The sequence below is a fragment of the Ranitomeya imitator genome, chromosome 3, assembly GCF_032444005.1.
Source record: "Ranitomeya imitator isolate aRanImi1 chromosome 3, aRanImi1.pri, whole genome shotgun sequence".
NCBI lineage: Eukaryota > Metazoa > Chordata > Amphibia > Anura > Dendrobatidae > Ranitomeya > Ranitomeya imitator.
In genome coordinates this window covers 75,227,693-75,247,267 of record NC_091284.1, presented here as the reverse complement: position 1 = coordinate 75,247,267, position 19,575 = coordinate 75,227,693, and the positions used below count along the sequence as shown (strand labels likewise).

General features: G+C 43.8%; 1 protein-coding gene across 2 annotated transcripts in view; it reads right to left on the bottom strand.

Annotated features, from left to right (window-relative positions):
- Positions 1 to 15,388, bottom strand: part of EPHA3 (EPH receptor A3) — a 562,283-nt gene extending 546,895 nt beyond the window's left edge. Inside the window, exon 1 of one of the 2 annotated variants that reach the window (XM_069760981.1) lies at positions 15,199 to 15,388. In XM_069760981.1, coding sequence (XP_069617082.1) covers positions 15,199 to 15,283 — 85 coding nt within the window. In that variant the 5' untranslated portion in view covers positions 15,284 to 15,388. The remainder of the gene's footprint in view (positions 1 to 15,198) is intronic. The other variant, XM_069760980.1, reaches the window with a different exon arrangement.
- Positions 15,389 to 19,575: the final 4,187 nt, after the last annotated feature.

The window sequence follows — 19,575 nt, the reverse complement described above, 5'->3', positions numbered from 1 at the left end:
TGTTTTATTATAATTGTGTCTTTAATGTTACTTCTTTTATTTAATTATTAATAAATATTTGATATATTTTATATGGGTAATCTGGTGCTCCTTTCTTTTTGTTTATAATTATATTTCGGAGTATGTTTTATGCCTGTTTTTACAGAGCTGTTTTTTATTAATTTTATTCTGGGTGTTCTTACTTATACATAGATATATATAGTATATATATTCTAAATAAAATATTTAATGTCATTATGTATACATTATTTATTTTACTCACTTATGAAGTGCCATTAATTCCATAGTGCTTTAAAAACGTTTACATATATATTTTAAATACAATTTTCTACATATACTTTATATAAACTTTTAGCTTTCACAGAAAAATAACGCAGACAAAGTGATCTAATATGGACTGTACAGATCCGGTGCCACTTAACACCCCTTGGGGCTTGTTCACATGCTGCATTTTTAAAGCAAAACGCTTCTCAATTCTTTCAGCGTTTTACCCAGTCAAATGAATGGGACAAAAATACAAGTAAAAACGCACGTGGAAAACAAGTAACAAATGTACCAAACAGGAGTGTGTTTTATGCAGCAATTTTACGGCCAACACTGTTTTTTTTTTAAGAAGAATCAGCTGCAAATACTAAATTTGTGAACATATCCTTATCTGGTTGTGCACCCTGCCACCAACCGCGGACACTGCCTGTGTCAGACATCCAAATGTAGCAGAGCTGAGCCGGTCAGATGTAGGGAAGAAAAGTTTCATGTGTCTTTTAGATATAGCAGTTGTACATTTTTGGGAGACAGCAGTGCAAAGTTTATCAGAAGAATGTAATTTATTTGTCAGGGCAGTTGTAGCAGCAGCAGAGCGTTTTCAACCTGTTCGTTTCCAGCTGTTTTACATGGGGCTGCAGATGAACGCAATACATAACTCTAAATTGGCAACATCCAATTCAGCTACGCTACAGATGACACAAAGTCACAGTGAAGAAAATGCTGCTCACGTGTCATCCTACTTATACAGGTCTTGTCTCCTTTCCTGTTAGGCTAAGTTCACACGACGCGTTTTTTTCTGCATTTTTTTTAATGCAAATATTAAGCTGCCTTTCAGGCTCCTTACAAAACGCAGGTTTTGCTGAATTTTTGCTGCATTTTTATTGTCTCTTGTGCAAAAAAATCCTGATGTAACTTCCTTAGGTTTTTGCACCAAAAACGCAGCAAAAACTGATACCTGCATTTTTTTGCTGTGTTTTTGCACTTACCAATTGTTTTCTATAAGTGAAAAAAAAAAAGCTGCAAATACGCTGAGAAAACGCTTAAATAAGTGACATGCTGCAGTTTTCCAAATCAGTCAGGAAAAGAGATTTCTGAAATATAAAAACACTGATGTAAAACACTGACCAAATACTGAGCGTGTGACCCAGTAACTTGGTAAATACGATTCTCAAGTAAATAACAATCCTGCAATTAAATTCTCAGAATTCTGTCTTCTCCCGTTTCTCTGTTATTCTACCTATTTATGAATAAATTGACAACTGGGCGTTGCCGTTTCCCCTTGCCATAGGGGCGTGTCTGGAGTGGGCAGTACGCAATTTACTTACTACTGGCCACATTCCAACTAGACTGTGTCTGGACTCTCTGAATAAATTTGCATTGCGCATGTCTAGTCAGCATGTGACCGCATGTATGCAAATCATATACTTGTGGTCACAGCAGTGAAGAATCGTCAGAGCGCACAAAATGTGAGGATTCAGAAGTCTACAGTCACATATAGTGACTGTAGACTTGTAGTATATGTAATACATCACTGTAATTTTTCTTATTCTAAACTTATGGTTTGGCTCTAGACTTCTGACCATAGTTTCAGGAATGGAAGTAACTTGGAACCAATAGTGGCAGCCATCACCTCTGCTGGGGTTACCACCCAGTCCGCAGAGGTACTCTCATGTCCCTACATTGCTAATAACAGTGAGACCCCCGCCCCGAATCTATCTCACCTAATACAATCTATATCTGGACAGTAGGAAGCCTGATGCCATATAGCAGCCATATGCTTTGCCACGAGGGGCTTGTCAGACCACAGTCTGCTCTCTAAATTATAGCCCAGCGTCTGCCCCAGCTTCCATACACGAGGTCCACTATGTGTTCATGTCTACCTCCCGCCAGTGCACACGGCTATCTGCTGCTCGTCTGTAGGGAGCAGACCGTTACATCTGGGCTTCTGTTAATGGGATTTGCTTCCTTCCCTATAGAATCATTACTTTGTCTATAGCATTCGGAAGTAATTAAGACTGGAGGACATCACAAGGACAAGTGCAGACTTAATAATGCCACGATAATGACAACTGCTACAACGGCACAGAGAGAAACATTTCTGTTGTTCAAAACCAGCTAAAAAGCTTCTGATGGAGCAGAGCCGAGCTTGTCAGTGGCAAAACGCATGGAGTAATTATCATCGGTGGCTTCTTCACATTCAAGAGAAGCTACTATTTAACTAGCTCTATATTAGACCCTAATGGGCCATGTGGCTCCCGAGCAACCGAACCCTTACTGTCAGCAGAGATCCTCAACATCCAGACGTCCGGGTCTCCCACGTTCTCCCACGTACCATTTATAGTCATGTGTCCCCCACCCAAAAAAAATAAAAATAAAAGTTTTTAATCCAAGTCACAAATCGAATTCACCTATTCAAATCGATAGGTCCATGAACAGAGCTATAGTGCACATTGCCATCCATGTGCCATCCGGGTGTCTTCCATGTGCCATCCGGGTGTCATCCGTGTGCCATCCGGGTGTCATTCGTGTACCATCCGGGTGTCATCCGTGTGCCATCCGGGTGTCATCCGTGTGCCATCCGGGTGTCATCCGTGTGCCATCCGGGTGTCATCCGTGTGCCATCCGGGTGTCATCCGTGTGCCATCCGGGTGTCATCCCTGTGCCATCCGGGTGTCATCCATGTGCCATCCGGGTGTCTTCCATGTGCCATCCGGGTGTCTTCCATGTGCCATCCGGGTGTCATCCGTGTACCATCCGGGTGTCGTCCATATGCCATCCGGGTGTCATCCATGTGCCATCCGGGTGTCTTCCGTGTGCCATCCGGGTGTCTTCCGTGTGCCATCCGGGTGTCTTCCGTGTGCCATCCGGGTGTCTTCCGTGTGCCATTCGGGTGTCTTCCGTGTGCCATCCGGGTGTCTTCCGTGTGCCATCCGGGTGTCTTCCGTGTGCCATCCGGGTGTCTTCCGTGTGCCATCCGGGTGTCTTCCATGTGCCACCCGGGTGTCTTCCATGTGCCATCCGGGTGTCTTCCATGTGCCATCCGGGTGTCTTCCATGTGCCATCCGGGTGTCTTCCATGTGCCATCCGGGTGTCTTCCATGTGCCATCCGGGTGTCTTCCATGTGCCATCCGGGTGTCTTCCATGTGCCATCCGGGTGTCTTCCATGTGCCATCCGGGTGTCTTCCATGTGCCATCCGGGTGTCTTCCATGTGCCATCCGGGTGTCTTCCATGTGCCATCCGGGTGTCTTCCATGTGCCATCCGGGTGTCTTCCATGTGCCATCCGGGTGTCTTCCATGTGCCATCTGGGTGTCTTCCATGTGCCATCCGGGTGTCTTCCATGTGCCATCCGGGTGTCTTCCATGTGCCATCCGGGTGTCATCCATGTGCCTCCTGGGTGTCATCCGCCTGCTGTCCAATTCCTTTTGTTGTTAGATGCATTGGCAAAGCTTGGAAAATTTAGGTGGAAACCAATGGAAAAAAGACGTCTCAATGAGAACTGAGAAGTCAAACTGGTCCGGAGTATAGAACACACTAAGATCCACAAAAGGGTTTCCTGTTTACAACAGAGTGGTCACCAAATGATTGCTGTCATGTAACGTAACGATGGCCGACAGCACGAACCGCTGAGCCCAGTGTTTGGCTGCAGCGGTGATGCACTGTGTAGTCATAAAGTCATCGCTGCAGGACTGAAGCAATGGCAGCTATCAGTGCTGGATGTAGAGGGTGAGAGCTGTCTGGGTTTGTTATTTAGGGATCACTTTGTAAAAGGAAATCTGCCAGCAGGTTTTTGCTATGTAATCTGAGAGCCACATGATATAGGTGAGGAGACCCTGATTCCAGTGATATGTCACTTTCTGGGCTGTTTCAATACAATCTGTGTTTTATGAGCAGGAGATTATCACTAGCGGACTAGCTGCCTTGTGCCTCCTGGTTCAACCACTTCCTCACCACTCATTAGCAGCCTACTGTCAAAATGCTGTGTACTCAGAAAGCAGCCAATCAGTCATATGGGTGGGGTTACACAGTGATGTGGGTGGGGTTAAACTGTAATGTGGGTGGGGTTATACAGTGATGTGGGTGGGGTTATACAGTGATGTGGGTGGGGTCATACAGTGATGTGGGTGGGTTATGCCATGATGTGGGTGGGGTTACGCCATGATGTGGGTGGGGTTACACTAATGTGGGTGGAGTTAAACAGTAATGTTGGTGGGTTATGCGGTGATGTGGGTGGGGTTATACTGTGAAGTGGGCAGGGTCATACAGTGATGTGGGTGGGGTTATAATGTGATGTGGGTGGGGTTATACAGTGATGTGGGCATGGATATAATGATATGGGTGGGTGATGTGGGCATGGATATACAGTGATGTGGGTGGGGTTAAACAGTGATGTGGGTGGGGTTAAACAGTGATGTGGGTGGGGTTATACAGTGATGTGGGCATAGAGATGCAGTGATGAGGGCGGGGTTAAACTGTGATGTGGGTGGGGTAATGATGTGAGGGGTTATATTGTGATGAGGGCAGGGTTATACAGGGCTCTGCATTCAGAGAACTGCTGGATATGCAGCAAAAGGGAACTTCTCTCACAAGTGCTAGAGTGACACATTGCTGGAATCAGGGTCTCTGCCCCTACATCCTGCTGCTCTCATATTACAGAGAAAGAAACTGCTGAGAGGTTGCCTTTAAAAGTGTAAAATCCCATTTACCCCACTTAGTATACAGTGCACCAAAAACAGCCCCTCTGCGCTCATCCATTATCAGACTGTGAGCTGTAGAGAGGGTCCTCCGCTTACTGTACCTATTCGGCTTTATTATGCTACATGAGGTTAGAAGAGCGTACAGCACAAGGGAAGATACTAGACTCATCCTATAAATAAAGAGATATAATAATATTTATGGGATATAGGAGAGATACACTCTTTGGGGCTTTATTGTTTTTTAAGTAAAATAATGCTGTAGGTTTTCCTGCAGTCCTATATAAAACCACAGATAACACTCTGCTACATGGCAATGACTCCTGTCGTACTTTTCTCTCTGCGGACTGATAGGTAACGTGTTCAGCTCTGCTACATCTGATGATATTGTCCTGTAGTTACACTAAATCCCTTAGATTGTGGATTATCGGCCATATATCGTCTTCTTCATCTACCTGCCCCCTTGCAAACACAATATTATTGGAACAATCCAGGCTGTCAGAGAAGCTTACATACATTTTCGGATAATCCTGTTAATTACTTGGGTCAAAAGTTAACTGTTAACGACGATCAATGAGGGGAAAATGGATGCCCTTAAGCAGACAGACCCGCAGACACACAGAGACTGCTATATACTCTATATACTGCGTATATACCAGAGGAACAAGGGCTTTGTGCGATTGGATATTCCCTGCTTGCTTCTTTAGGGGCTAGTAAGGGGCTTGTCGCCATGATGCCCCCTATGGAGGAGGCTAATAATTACTTAGGCCATAATACCATTTAGATGTAGCAGAGCTGAATTTGTCATTTACACCGCGGTTCCGTAATAAGAGAAACGAAAAAAAAAATCACATAGGATCAACCTAGAGTGCGAAACTTTGCACCGCCAGACTCGGCTCTGCTACATCTGTGGTATATAACTGTCAGCATTAATAGGACGCTCAGGAGAGAAACATTGTTATAGAAAACCTACAACAGAAGCGTAGGCCTCATTCAGACGTGCGTTTTTCTCATACGTGTTGTATCTGTGTTTTTTACAGATGCACCACACCCCCATTATCATCTATGCCGCCGTTCACATGTGTGTGTTAATGAAAAAAAGCAGATACATGTCCATTTTTGATCGGTTAAACTCATCCAATCAAAAGTGTCTGGGTGTTGTCCGTTTATTTTACTTTATAATGGAAAGGCTCGAAAATTTGTATCTTTTTTTTTTTTGCATATAAAAATGGATCAAAATTGCAATCAGCAGAAAGATGAAAAATGGTCGGTTCTTTTCTGGTAAAGACGTGTGAATGAGGCTTTATTATACATGTACTATACACTGGTTTTACCAGCAATGATTCGTAATTAGATGGAAATTAGGCATAATTACTGGGAATTTTAGATTTTCTTTCCAAACACGCTCATTACAGAATATCCAATGTACAGATATTGCAGTATGGAGATTATCCGGCACAATAGATCCTTCTATGAAATGCTTTCCCTAGGACGTGTCTGAGGACCGTGCACAGAAAATAGCACCAGTTAGCAAACTCAGCTCTGCTACATATTTATTCATATAATGAGGTCTCATCTAGATTTCGTTTTTGTTTGCCATATCAGAAAAAAAATTGATGACTGAATGGAATTTTAATCAATTTTTCAGCCCAGGTGCTGTCTGTGAAAAAATGGACAGCGATGTTTTCAATGGGGTCGCGCAGAGGAGATTTTTTTTTTCACTAAACCAAATCTGTGTGTGAAAAAAAGTTACAGACTGCAGCAGTGTCTGCCATAAATCGGATGAGACGCGCCCATTCAAGTCTAGGGGAGCATGAAAAGAATATCGGACGCCATACGGAGCCACAATATAATATCAAATTACGGATCCATTGCAACTTCTTTAACATAGGAAACTGTAAAGGGTTAATAGCTGCTGTAAAAAAAAGGATGTATACAGATGACAAGTGGAAAAAAAATAATAAAAAAAAAAAAAAAAATAGACCCACTTTTGTGGCTGAAACCCTGAACGTTTTTTTTTATACGCCTATGTCCTACCCTCAGTGTGACGAATATTTCTCCTATCCACAAGGGATATTCAGACATCAGCGATTTTTTTTTTTTACATTAAAAAGTGAACATCAGTGTTTTGGATCAGATTTTCATCATTGTTTGGGCAGAGTTTCATTAGTTTTTCTCATATGCAAAAAGAAAATTTAAAAAAATCTGATGGAGATTTCTGAAGCTTCTCCTATCAGTCACTGAAAAACCGGACAGAACAAAGATGGCGTCTGAGGGATGTACAAATGATCATGGCCCCATAGAACTGCATGGGCGAGTGGCTCGGATCAAAATCAACAAGTGTCTGTGATTTTGAGTGGACGTTCGGTCTGTAAAAACGCACGGATATGTGAACAGCATCATAGACTATATTCACTTTTGCACGTGGATTTCTAATAAAGTTTAAACTGAGGAGAACGGAGAGACAACTTTCTCCTGTTTACAGACTATAAGGCCACGGTCACACTATAAGGCCACGGTCACACACTGAGTATTTGGGGAGTTTTTTACCTCAGTATTTGTAAGCCAAAACCAGGGGAGGGAGATAAATACAGAAGTGGTGACGTGTTTCTATTATACTTTTCCTCTGATTGCTGCACTCCTGGTTTTGTCTTACAAATACTGAGGTAAATTACTGACCAAATGAACTAATAGGTACGAGTCCTATATGTAAAAAACACGGATCGATCACGTATGAGAAATAGTGACTTCTGAGTAAGTCATAAGGCAGTGAAAAGTGACAGCACTCGGAAGAAGCCCGGATGCTTCACTGACCCATTTGAATGGGCAAATTTGATCCATGACTCGAATTAAAAAAAATGGACGTGTGTCCTACACTCAGGCAGCACGGACTTGTGAACGGCTCCATAGACTATCACAGGCAGCGAAAAGAGATGTCCGACAGGGAAAGTTTACACACTTGAAACTAACAGAACAGAAACACTAAGGTCATTTTCACGGGGCAGTATCGTGGTCAGTACATGTAGGCCCGAACCAGGGACCCAAAACACAGAAGAGATACAAATCTTTCTACTATACTTTAGTTCTCTAAAATTTACTCCCTGCAATGATGTAGCAGAGCTATGTTGGCCGTTTGGCACAGCTCATCCTGATATGACAATTCTGTATCTGTGATTTTCTTTCGGTAAACTTTGCTTAATCTCAGCATACCGTTCTATCATGGCACCCAGCCAAGAGCTGCTTCAGCTCTGCTTCATATCTATAGACGAAGGAGGCGATTCTTTACCCAACCGAAACAAATAATAAAGAAACCATTTTATAAACAGTTTTATCTGAGCCAAAAGTCCCGTTGTCTCTTCCAGGCATTATGGTAATGCATTAAACGACATTATATTACTATAGAAAATTACTAATGGCGCATTGGATAATGCAAACTCCGCTCTGCTACACATGTATATCATGTCTTATAATAACATATGTGCAGTATTAAATATTACTCCTAAAGAAGGTGCGATCACCTGGCCAATGGATAGATGTTAGAAGTCAATATCAGGCTAATTAAGTGACTGTTCAGGGAACAATGGTGGCCGGTGGGAGGGGTGATGTGTTTTTAAGCCGTGAGAATAGCACTGAGGTCCATCTGTTCTGACAGCAATTGCACTTTACTGGGGGCATCCGTTGCCCGCAGTCATGTTAGGGGTGTGGCTTTCATTCCCCTTTCACTTACCAATTCAGTGCAAATGGAATAGGTTGCCCACTCTGCTGAGATGGGCAGAGAAGAGGCAGGATGGGCAGAGAGGAGACAAGATGGGCAGAGAGGAGGCAGGATGGGCAGAGAGGAGACAAGATGGGCAGAGAGGAGACAGGATGGGCAGAGAGAAGGCAGGATGGGCAGAGAGGAGGCAGGATGAGCAGAGAGGAGACAGGATGGGCAGAGAGGAGACAGGATGGGCAGAGAGGAGACAGGATGGGCAGAGAGGAGGCAAGATGGGCAGAGAGGAGGCAAGATGGGCAGAGAGGAGAGAGGAGACAGGATGGGCAGAGAGGAGGCAGGATGGGCAGAGGAGGCAGGATGGGCAGAGAGCAGGCAGGATGGGCAGAGAGCAGGCAGGATGGGCAGAGAGCAGGCAGGATGGGCAGAGAGGAGGCAGGATGGGCAGAGAGGAGGCAGGATGGGCAGAGAGGAGGCAGGATGGGCAGAGAGGAGGCAGGATGGGCAGAGAGGAGGCAGGATGAGCAGAGAGGAGGCAAGATGGGCAGAGAGGAGGCAGGATGGGCAGAGAGGAGGCAGGATGGGCAGAGAGGAGACAGGATGGGCAGAGAGGAGACAGGATGGGCAGAGAGGAGACAGGATGGGCAAAGAGGGAGCAGGACAGACAGAGAGGAGGTAGGATTGGCAGAGAGGAGAAAGGACGGGCAGAGAGGAGACAGGATGGGAAGAGAGGAGGCAGGATGGGCAGAGAGGAGGCAGGATGGGCAGAGAGGAGGCAGGATGGGCAGAGAGGAGACAGGACGGGCAGAGAGGAGGCAGGATGGGCAGAGAGGAGGCAGGATGGGCAGAGAGGAGGCAGGACGGGCAGAGAGGAGGCAGGATGGGCAGAGAGCAGGCAGGATGGGCACAGAGCAGGCAGGATGGGCAGAGAGGAGACAGGAAGGGCAAAGAGGAGGCAAGATGGGCAGAGAGGAGGCAAGATGGGCAGAGAGGAGGCAAGATGGGCAGAGAGGAGATAGGATGGGCAGAGAGGAGAGAGGAGACAGGATGGGCAGAGAGGAGGCAGGATGGGCAGAGGAGGCAGGATGGGCAGAGAGCAGGCAGGATGGGCAGAGAGGAGGCAGGATGGGCAGAGAGGAGGCAGGATGGGCAGAGAGGAGGCAGGATGGGCAGAGAGGAGGCAGGATGGGCAGAGAGGAGGCAGGATGGGCAGAGAGGAGGCAAGATGGGCAGAGAGGAGGCAGGATGGGCAGAGGAGGCAGGATGGGCAGAGAGCAGGCAGGATGGGCAGAGAGCAGGCAGGATGGGCAGAGAGAAGGCAGGATGGGCAGAGAGGAGGCAGGATGGGCAGAGAGGAGGCAAGATGGGCAGAGAGGAGGCAAGATGGGCAGAGAGGAGGCAGGATGGGCAGAGAGGAGACAGGATGGGCAGAGAGGAGACAGGATGGGCAGAGAGGAGACAGGATGGGCAGAGAGGAGACAGGATGGGCAAAGAGGGAGCAGGACAGACAGAGAGGAGGTAGGATTGGCAGAGAGGAGAAAGGACGGGCAGAGAGGAGACAGGATGGGAAGAGAGGAGGCAGGATGGGCAGAGAGGAGGCAGGATGGGCAGAGAGGAGGCAGGATGGGCAGAGAGGAGACAGGATGGGCAGAGAGGAAGCAGGACAGACAGAGAGGAGGTAGGATGGGCAGAGAGGAGGCAGGATGGGCAGAGAGGAGGCAGGATGGGCAGAGAGGAGGCAGGATGGGCAGAGAGGAGGCAGGATGGGCAGAGAGGAGGCAGGATGGGCAGAGAGGAGGCAGGATGGGCAGAGAGGAGGCAGGATGGGCAGAGAGGAGGCAGGATGGGCAGAAAGGAGACAGGATGGGCAGAGAGCAGGCAGGATGGGCAGAGAGCAGGCAGGATGGGCAGAGGGCAGGCAGGATGGGCAGAGGGCAGGCAGGATGGGCAGAGGGCAGGCAGGACGGGCAGAGGGCAGGCAGGACGGGCAGAGGGCAGGCAGGACGGGCAGAGGGCAGGCAGGACGGGCAGAGAGAGGAGAGGGCGGCCAAAGAGGAGAGAGGATGGGCAGAGAGCAGAGAGGACGGGCAGAGAGGAGAGAGGACGGGCAGAGAGGAGAGAGGACGGGCAGAGAGTAGGCAGGAAGGGCAGAGAGGAGGGGGAGAGTCACACTCGCTGCAGTCTGCTTGGATTAATGATCTGGGCATTACGGGTGAATTTAATAAATGGACACATAATATGAGGTCAAAGTGACGTCTCTTACTAGTAAATAACAGAACAATCTACTCCTCACATATACGGAATACACCCCAATGTCACATTTGTGGTTAAATAGAGGTAGAGATATAATAGAGCTGAGTTTGTCATTTGACACCATCTATTTCTAAATTGCAATATGTTTTCTCCATTTTTCCATAGGAAAGTAGTAAACCCATTAGATTACTTTAAGTCGGGGGGGCTTGTGGTTTACAAAAGAAGGCGTAAAATGGAAAACTGAGCTCTGCTACATGTTTATGTATGAAAGCAAAATGTGATACCAAGATTTATACAATATCATGTGTATGTATGCAATAATGTACATGCAGGGGCTTAGCATCATTCAAACTTATTGTAGGGAACTTTGTCAGATGTAGCAGAGCTAAGTAAAAGCTATAACGCAGCTCATCATGCCATAACAAGGTGCATAACAAGCCTGCAAGAAAAGCAGCTAAATGTACGGTTCGCTGACTACATCGCCTCAACTCAGACCGTTTACTAGTGAAGTCTAAGGGAAACTAAATGACAAAGCCAGCTCTGCTGTATATGTTTGTAAACTATTGATTGATCAATATGATGATACTCAATATTTAAGAAAAATCACATTATCTATTATTTATCCATCATCTATCAATTTATTCAATATCAAATTATCTAGTGAGTACAAAAAACAGCACCTGGCCAAATCGTGACTTTCAGATCCCAGCATCCATCCATCTATCTATCTATCTAATATCTATCTAATATATATATCTATCTATCTATCTATCTAATCACATACCTATCATATATCCATCTCAAAATATATCGATCTATATATAGAAGAAAAGAAAAGTCCTGTGTTAGGACATGTGCTAATAAAAGTCCACTTTTTGCTAAGTTTATTGGAGTGCTGCCTGCTTTTCTTTTTTATTCATCCTACAGTATGACCTGTTGAGGGTTTCGGAGGAGCCCTGGCACCCAGCATCGAAATGATTTTTTGTGCTGCTTTAACTTTTTTCATATACGGTATCTTGCCAGCAAAAATGGTAGCACTCCAAACGTGGGACTGTCCCACGTCTGGTGTGCTGCAAATTTTTGCTGTATGTTTATGGAAGCTATTGGGTCGGTACCTTGATGCGTGCACGCTTTGCTAAATCTGTTTTGTAAACTGCTGCTTTTTTCTATCCATCCATCTATCTATCCCATATCTATATATCTAACTATCTATCGATATATCTATTTATCTATCATCTATCTATCATCGATTTATCTATCTATGTCTATCGATTTAACTATCTATCTATCTACTATCTATCTATTACCTATCTATCCAATATCTATCTATCATCTATCTATCTACTATCTATCTATTACCTATCTATCCAATATCTATCTATCATCTATCTATCTACTATCTATCTATTACCTATCTATCCAATATCTATCTATTTATCATCTATCTATCTATCCAATATCTATCTATCATCTATCTATCTACTATCTATCTATTACCTATCTATCCAATATCTATCTATCTATCTCTCGTCTATCTATCTACTATCTATCTATTACCTATCTATCCAATATCTATTTATCATCTATCTACTATCTGTCTATTACCTATCTATCCAATATCTATCTATTTATCATCTATCTATCTCTTATCTATCTCTCTATCGATTATCTATCATTTATCTATCCAATATCTATTATCTATCTATTTTCAATCTATTATCTATCTATCTATCTATCTATCATCAATCTATCTATCTGTCCAATATCTATCTCTTATCTATCCCATATCCATCTATCTATCTATCTATCTATCTCATGTCTGCCTACCATCCATTCACACTCCCCGTAGCCCATACACCACTGTACGGACACACCTGCATTGAATTCTTTGTACCAGGCAACTAACAAAAACATTAATCACAATTTCTCTAATTTTTGGCATCTAGCAGCACACGGTGGGAGAACCCTGCTAGAAACCTGCAAGCCTCCATTAACATTCCAGGCAAAAATGCTCCTACTTGTACAGTACCATGCAGCTCAGTGAGTGGAAAGGTGAAAAGTCTGTTTAGGATTTCCTGGAGAAGATTTTCCCCGGGAACCATCCGTCAGCAGACTTTATGTATAAAATGTGATAATATTTGATATTTTTACCTTGGCTTAATCAGTGGTGAGCAGCGCTGTGCACAGTATCACAGGAGGGCACAATCCACCCAGGAATAATAGCTTCACTTAATTACAGAGGATTTACTCCTTCTCCAGTGTTTGCCTGGTAATTCCTTCGCTGCAGATGGAGACTCACACAGGGCTAGCCTCACACAGGGCTAGCCTGACACAGGGCTACCCTCACACAGGGCTACCCTCACACAGGGCTAGCCCTCTCTCCCTGCTTACTAGACTTTCAGATTGTTTTAGGCAGATGCCTATTGACTGCAGATAAGAGTCACAACGCTGAGGCTATAGGCTGAGGTCAGAGTATTGCAATATTGTGGATGTAGCAGAGTTAAACTGCTCATCTGTATGTTCTGTGCATAGTGATAAATCACCGAGCGAAGTGAACTGACAAATGACAACTGGGCTGTACTGACAAATTGTTTTGGTACATAGGGGATGTAGCATAGATGAGTTTGTCAGGGCAGCAGAGCCGAGTGACATTTTGCGTTTCTGGTAGCGATATTTATTTATTCAATATTTATCCTATATGTTTGCATATATAGCACCAACATAATCTGCAGCACGGTACAGTGACTTCCATTACTCACTGTTCATTTTATATCATATAAATCCCCTAACAGTATGTCTTATATCATTCACAATGTATCCGCAGCGTTCTGCAGGACTCCAGGAGAAGTTTACTTTAGTTTTTCTACATTCTATAAGTATCTGAATAACAAGTTCAGCACTGACATATACACATGTGTGGGTGAGAGTACGTTATATACTAATATACTGTATATTTATCATGTAATGGAGCTAATAGGACACGGGAGTAAATGCCATATACCAGGCCACTATATAAAGCATACAGTACACACGCCAACACTGATCGCTTATAACAAAGCACTGCTTTCCATTCATGTATACATCAAGCATGAGGGGAAATTAATATCAATGGGAGAATACAACTGAAGAATGGGGCTAAGATAGAACCTCATCCGTGGGGCAGAGCCGAGGTTGTCATGTGGCACAGCTCAGTAGATATCACAATGTACACTGAACGCCAACAAGAAAAAGTGAAATACATACAAACTTTATTATTTCTTGTGTCTTATGTAATATTGAAGAAGTTACTATATAATCTGCTAATAAACATCCTATCAACTGTGATACATGCACACAGCACTATATACACAGAACACGGGGAAAATGCAAAATCAGTGTACACACCAAAGACCTAATACAGCCTATATGTTACATCGTTATCTCTATAGCTATAGCTTATATCTATATATCTATGTCATTCTAATCCATATCTATCATATTTATTCTCTAAATATGTATTTTGTGTGTGTATCTATGAATCTATCTACAGTATCTGTATCTAGCAAATCTGTAACTCTTTTTATCTATCTATCCAATATCTCTCTATCTATTATCTATCTATCTATTATATAGCTATCTAGTATCTATCTATTATATATCTATCTATTATATATTATATATCTATCTAGTATCTATCTATTATCTATCTATCTAGTATCTCTTTATCTATAGATCTATGTATCTATCGATGTATCTGTCTATCATCTTTCTACCTATTATCTATCTAGTATCTATATATTATCTATCTATCTATCTATCTATCTATCTATCTATCTATCTATCTATCTATCATCTTTCTTTCTATCTATCTATCATCTAGTTATCTTCCTAGTCCTGGCTTGTACATGTAATCCCAGAGCCAAGAGTAACTGATAAACTTGCAGTCCGGTGGTAGCAGCAGCCCATCCTGACCTTGGCTATTAGTCAGTTCGCCTGATAGACTATGTAACACGCAGCAGTTCACACTCTAAGCCACATAATCAACAAATTATTTTGACTTAAAAGTACTAAAAACTCATCTAGGGGGATCTCAAACTTATAACAACAACAACAAATAAACATCAGGAGACTGTATTAGAAAAGTCCCCAGCCCGGCAGAGCAGCGCAGGTCGCGGAGCTGTCCCTTTAAATAGTGCACCCTATGTAGTAGATGGACACATGTTGGGGCGTTCTGCATACACCGGAGCTGTGCTGCATACACCGGAGCTAATAATGCAGGTCTCCGGGTGTCTCTTACCTTCATTGGGGGGATGCGGGGAGACCTGTGCGGAGAGGGACGCGGCGGCCAGGAGGCAGAGGACGGCGCACAGCTGACAGTCCATCGTTGGCCGGTGCCGGGGCTGGGAGCAGGCGCATAGTCCCTAGCTCCAGCGCTGAGGACGGGCTGGCTCCATGCTCTCCCGCAGCCTGATGGCAAGTTTGACACTGGAGCTGAGGAGGAGCCTGCTGCTGCCTGCTGCTCCGGCCTCCGGGCCGCCCCGGGTCCTACACTCCGCCGGCTAGCCTCTGGTGCCCGCAGCCTCTGGTGCCCGCAGCCTCTGGTGCCCGCAGCCTCTGGTGCCCGCAGCCTCTGGTGCCGGCAGCCTCTGGTGCCCGCAGCCTCTGGTGCCCGCAGCCTCTGGTGCCCGCAGCCTCTGGTGCCCGCAGCCTCTGGTGCCCGCCGGGGTGAGGGTCACTTCACCTGCGCTCCTGTGTCTGGCAGCGGTGCAGCTTGGTTCAGCAATGCACAAGGCCAGAGCAATGAAGGGTAATTATTGTGAGGGGACTGATACCAGGGGGACTGGATTATAGCAGATTTGACAGGACGTCAGTACAGGTGGAATTATACCTACGTGTGTCTGTATAATATATAGTAATAATATATAGGAATATAAGGTGCAATAACAGCACATGGGGACAGTCCGCTGTTACATTTCCAAGACCTTTGCTAACCTGATTGAATATCCGCCATAGTCTCAAAAATAACCTGTAAAATACCCAGGAATCTGCAAGACTCAGTAGAGGACCTGCTACCTGGTCAACAGGGGGCAGTAGTTGCTCTTCTTTTATTCCTGCTGCTCCCCTATAGGGATGTGGGCCTTTATATCTAGTCCTGTTTGTGGCTTTTATGCTTTTTTGCTCATTTACCCTATGCAGTTTACATGTACTGTAACTATAACCCACTACAAGGTACATGTTCATTTTGTCTTTTTCTTAGGTTTTGTCTGTGAAATGGCCACAGTGTGAACGTGCTCTTACACACCGCACATATACCAACTTATGCTCCGGCTCATTTGTTTGGTTTTGCTGCAGTTTCTTGTACTTTGTACAAACAGGAGCGTGGCCCCCTTTCTGAGTTAAGCACCTGTATAGCTTCCCATGGACGGCGTCTCAGTCGGCCGCGTCCTCCTCTGCCCTTATTCACATTGAGGTCAGCTGACACAAGGTCAGGTTTTCATACTAGGGACCAGTTAGGACCATCCTGATGGGTCACCTTGTTGTGGTGGGATGGCTTTTATGCTTTGTTGATCAAAATAGTATTGCCTATGTGCCCTATATTATTTACATGTACTATTACTATTTTCTTACTGCTTTTTTTTTTTTAAACTAATTTTTATGGGTTTTATGTTTCCTGGGACTCCTGTGAGCCGCACCCACGTGGCAGAGATAAAAAAAATTAGCACTAATTTAATTAAAAAGGTCCATATCTCTGGAATCACATGGCAGATTATACAGATAAAATAATGAAAAAAGCAGACGCAAAACTTGCCACTTTTGGGAGGTCCTCTTTAAGGACAAGCAGTAACATACTAAACATTAGATGCAATGTTACAGCAAGAGTGCCGGCTATACTGGGGGCCGCTGGGGCAAGTGGGAGAGCCGCCCGGTCACACTATGGGTAAGCATGCATAGATAACCAATTTGCCAATGAGTGTTTTCCGTGGGCTACTGCCTTTGGCACCCCTATACTATATTGAAACTATCCTTGCCACATGGGTTTTACTAATTATTGTCAGCGTGCTTGCCCTGGATGTATTTTGCTCTTCCCATCTGAACCAGCTTACCTTCAGTTTCCTTCTGTATTTCCTACCTGTATGGGGGCTAATGTTTACTATTGATTGATATGTATTTTTGTAAAAATAAAGTCTTTTTTTGTACTACTATGATTTTTGGGATTTGTATACTCCGTTTTCTTGCTGTATTCCATGGTATTTATTTGTACTATGATTTGTAGCTTTTGCAGCTCTATCTATCTGTATAATATATCTACTGGCGGACACAGACAGAAAAGGGCCTCTGTGCAAGAACAATATATGGGTCCTTTGCAGCCCAAGAAATCCTAAAAATTCAAAATTGCACCAGCTCTGGAAGTAAAAATGGTCCCATTACCTCTTGGGCCCCTGTGTGGCTGAACGAGTTTCACCAATGATAAGTCCGCCCCTGCATCTATCATTCATCTATCTATCTATCTATCTATCTATCTATCTATCTATCTATCTATCTTATCATGTGTCGGACTGGGGTGCCAAGGGCCAATCAGTAACATTGACTTTGGGGGCCCACATTTCACCTGCATACAAATATTATACTACCCTCATTCACAAATGTACCTATATTTCTACATAATAATAAACTAAGTCGTTTGGTTAATGAATGATGAGATGCTGCTTTTTCTGTACAGAGTAAATCATGTGAATTGCGCCAAGTACTGCCCATACAGTGGGGTTGGGGGCCCAGATCTGCACAGGGGCCCACCGGGGGATTCCACTGTTACCCTGTGGGCCAGTCCGTGCCTCTATCTATCTATTTATTATCTATCTGTCCGTCCGTCCATCCGTCTATCCATCTATCTATCATATCATCTCTCTATCATGTCTGCCTGTCCGCCCGTCCATCCATCTATCTACCTGTCTGTCTATTTGTCTACCTACCTATTGATTCACGCTTCCAATCCATTGATTTTACTGAAATTACTGTGCTATAAATGAGATGAGATACTGCATGAATAATGCCAATCCAGGGATGGACAATCCGGCAGGATAATTACTTTTTGTATACGGCTATTCATAAATGATTGTTAAAGAAAGGTGCAAGAGTCACAAGGAGGAAACATCTGCAGAGGTCTCTCCTGCTCTGGATCCAGGGTCTCTAGCTGCTTCGCTGGAAAATGAAGCAAAACAATAACAGTTCTTGATGCAGACGGGGGAAGCCCGGAGCCGCCTGTAAACTTCTCAGTTGTGGTAAATAATCTATATACTCCTCTCTGTGCACAGTATATAGAAGTTACAGATACTACGGTACCGACCCTTACAGTAACCAAGAACTCATGTATAGCTTTGTGAAAACTGTAGACCCAGTGTTCAGTGTATCCCATCCTGTCCGCCGGCACCATATGTTATAATACCTGACGACTGTCAAGCAGTTTTATCGCTTATTTCAGGTTTGGCTAATCCATGAATGTCACGTTCATAAATAACATAATTTCTCTACAGGAACATAACAAATAAATCACTAAAAATCCATCAATTTTTAACAGTAAAAAGTAGGAATACAGATAAAATATTCACCCGTCACAGTTTTCTTAGCATCCAGGCGGTAGACAAACAACCATAATAAAACTTTAATAAATTACAGATCCATATTTTAGGATTCATCACAGTGGTGAACCAAAGCTGAACCCTAATGGAGAATTTGTGAAATGAAAACTATTTAGCAATCGCAAAAATGAATAAAATAAAATGAAGTAGATTAAATGTTCAAAAGTTTCAAATATAATAACACAAAAAAAGCCCTAATTTTATTGTTATTATAGCATATACTGTATATATTACTAATAAATAATGATCTTTACTATATTAATTTCCAATACGAACACATTGAGGCACATTTATAAAAAGTGCCATTTACCAACTTTTTAATTTATTAATTCTTTAAAAACCTTGTTCTTTATATTGCTGAATATTGTTTCCTACAGATTTTTGCTCTAGAAAATATTTCAATAGTGCGACTTATTAGGCTAGCACTTTCTCTGACTTATCGGCTCAGGATATGTGTGATATCTGATGTTTATATGGTAGGTTAGTGCTCTGTACTTTGTAATCATTCTGTTTTTCACTGATTCTTAGATTTAAGGTAGAAAGAAGACATAAGCATTCCGGAGAAAGGCATGGCTCAAAGCATGGCCATCTAACTAGTCTTCTATATACACATACCATCTCCAGCAGAGGTGTCAAACTGCATTCCTCGAGGGCTGCAAACAGGTCATGTTTTCAGGATTTCCTTGTACTGCACAGGTGATAATTTAATCACCTACACACATAATGAGTTGGTGATTAAATTATCACCTGTGCAGTACAAGGAAATCCTGAAAACATGACCTGTTTGCAGCCCTCGAGGAATGCAGTTTGACACCCCTGATCTCCAGGATCTGCCACAATCTGTAATATTACTGTAAATTAGCACTCCATATTCTAACTTGCTGAGATTATAATTTTACATATTATATAAGGTTCTGGTTAACCAATGCCAGGTCCCCATGTAAGATGCGAACTCAGGAGCTGAACCTGCATAATTCTCAGCAGATGATGGCTGTGTTACACAGCTGGCATCTGACACATCAGTGAGCGGAGCTGAG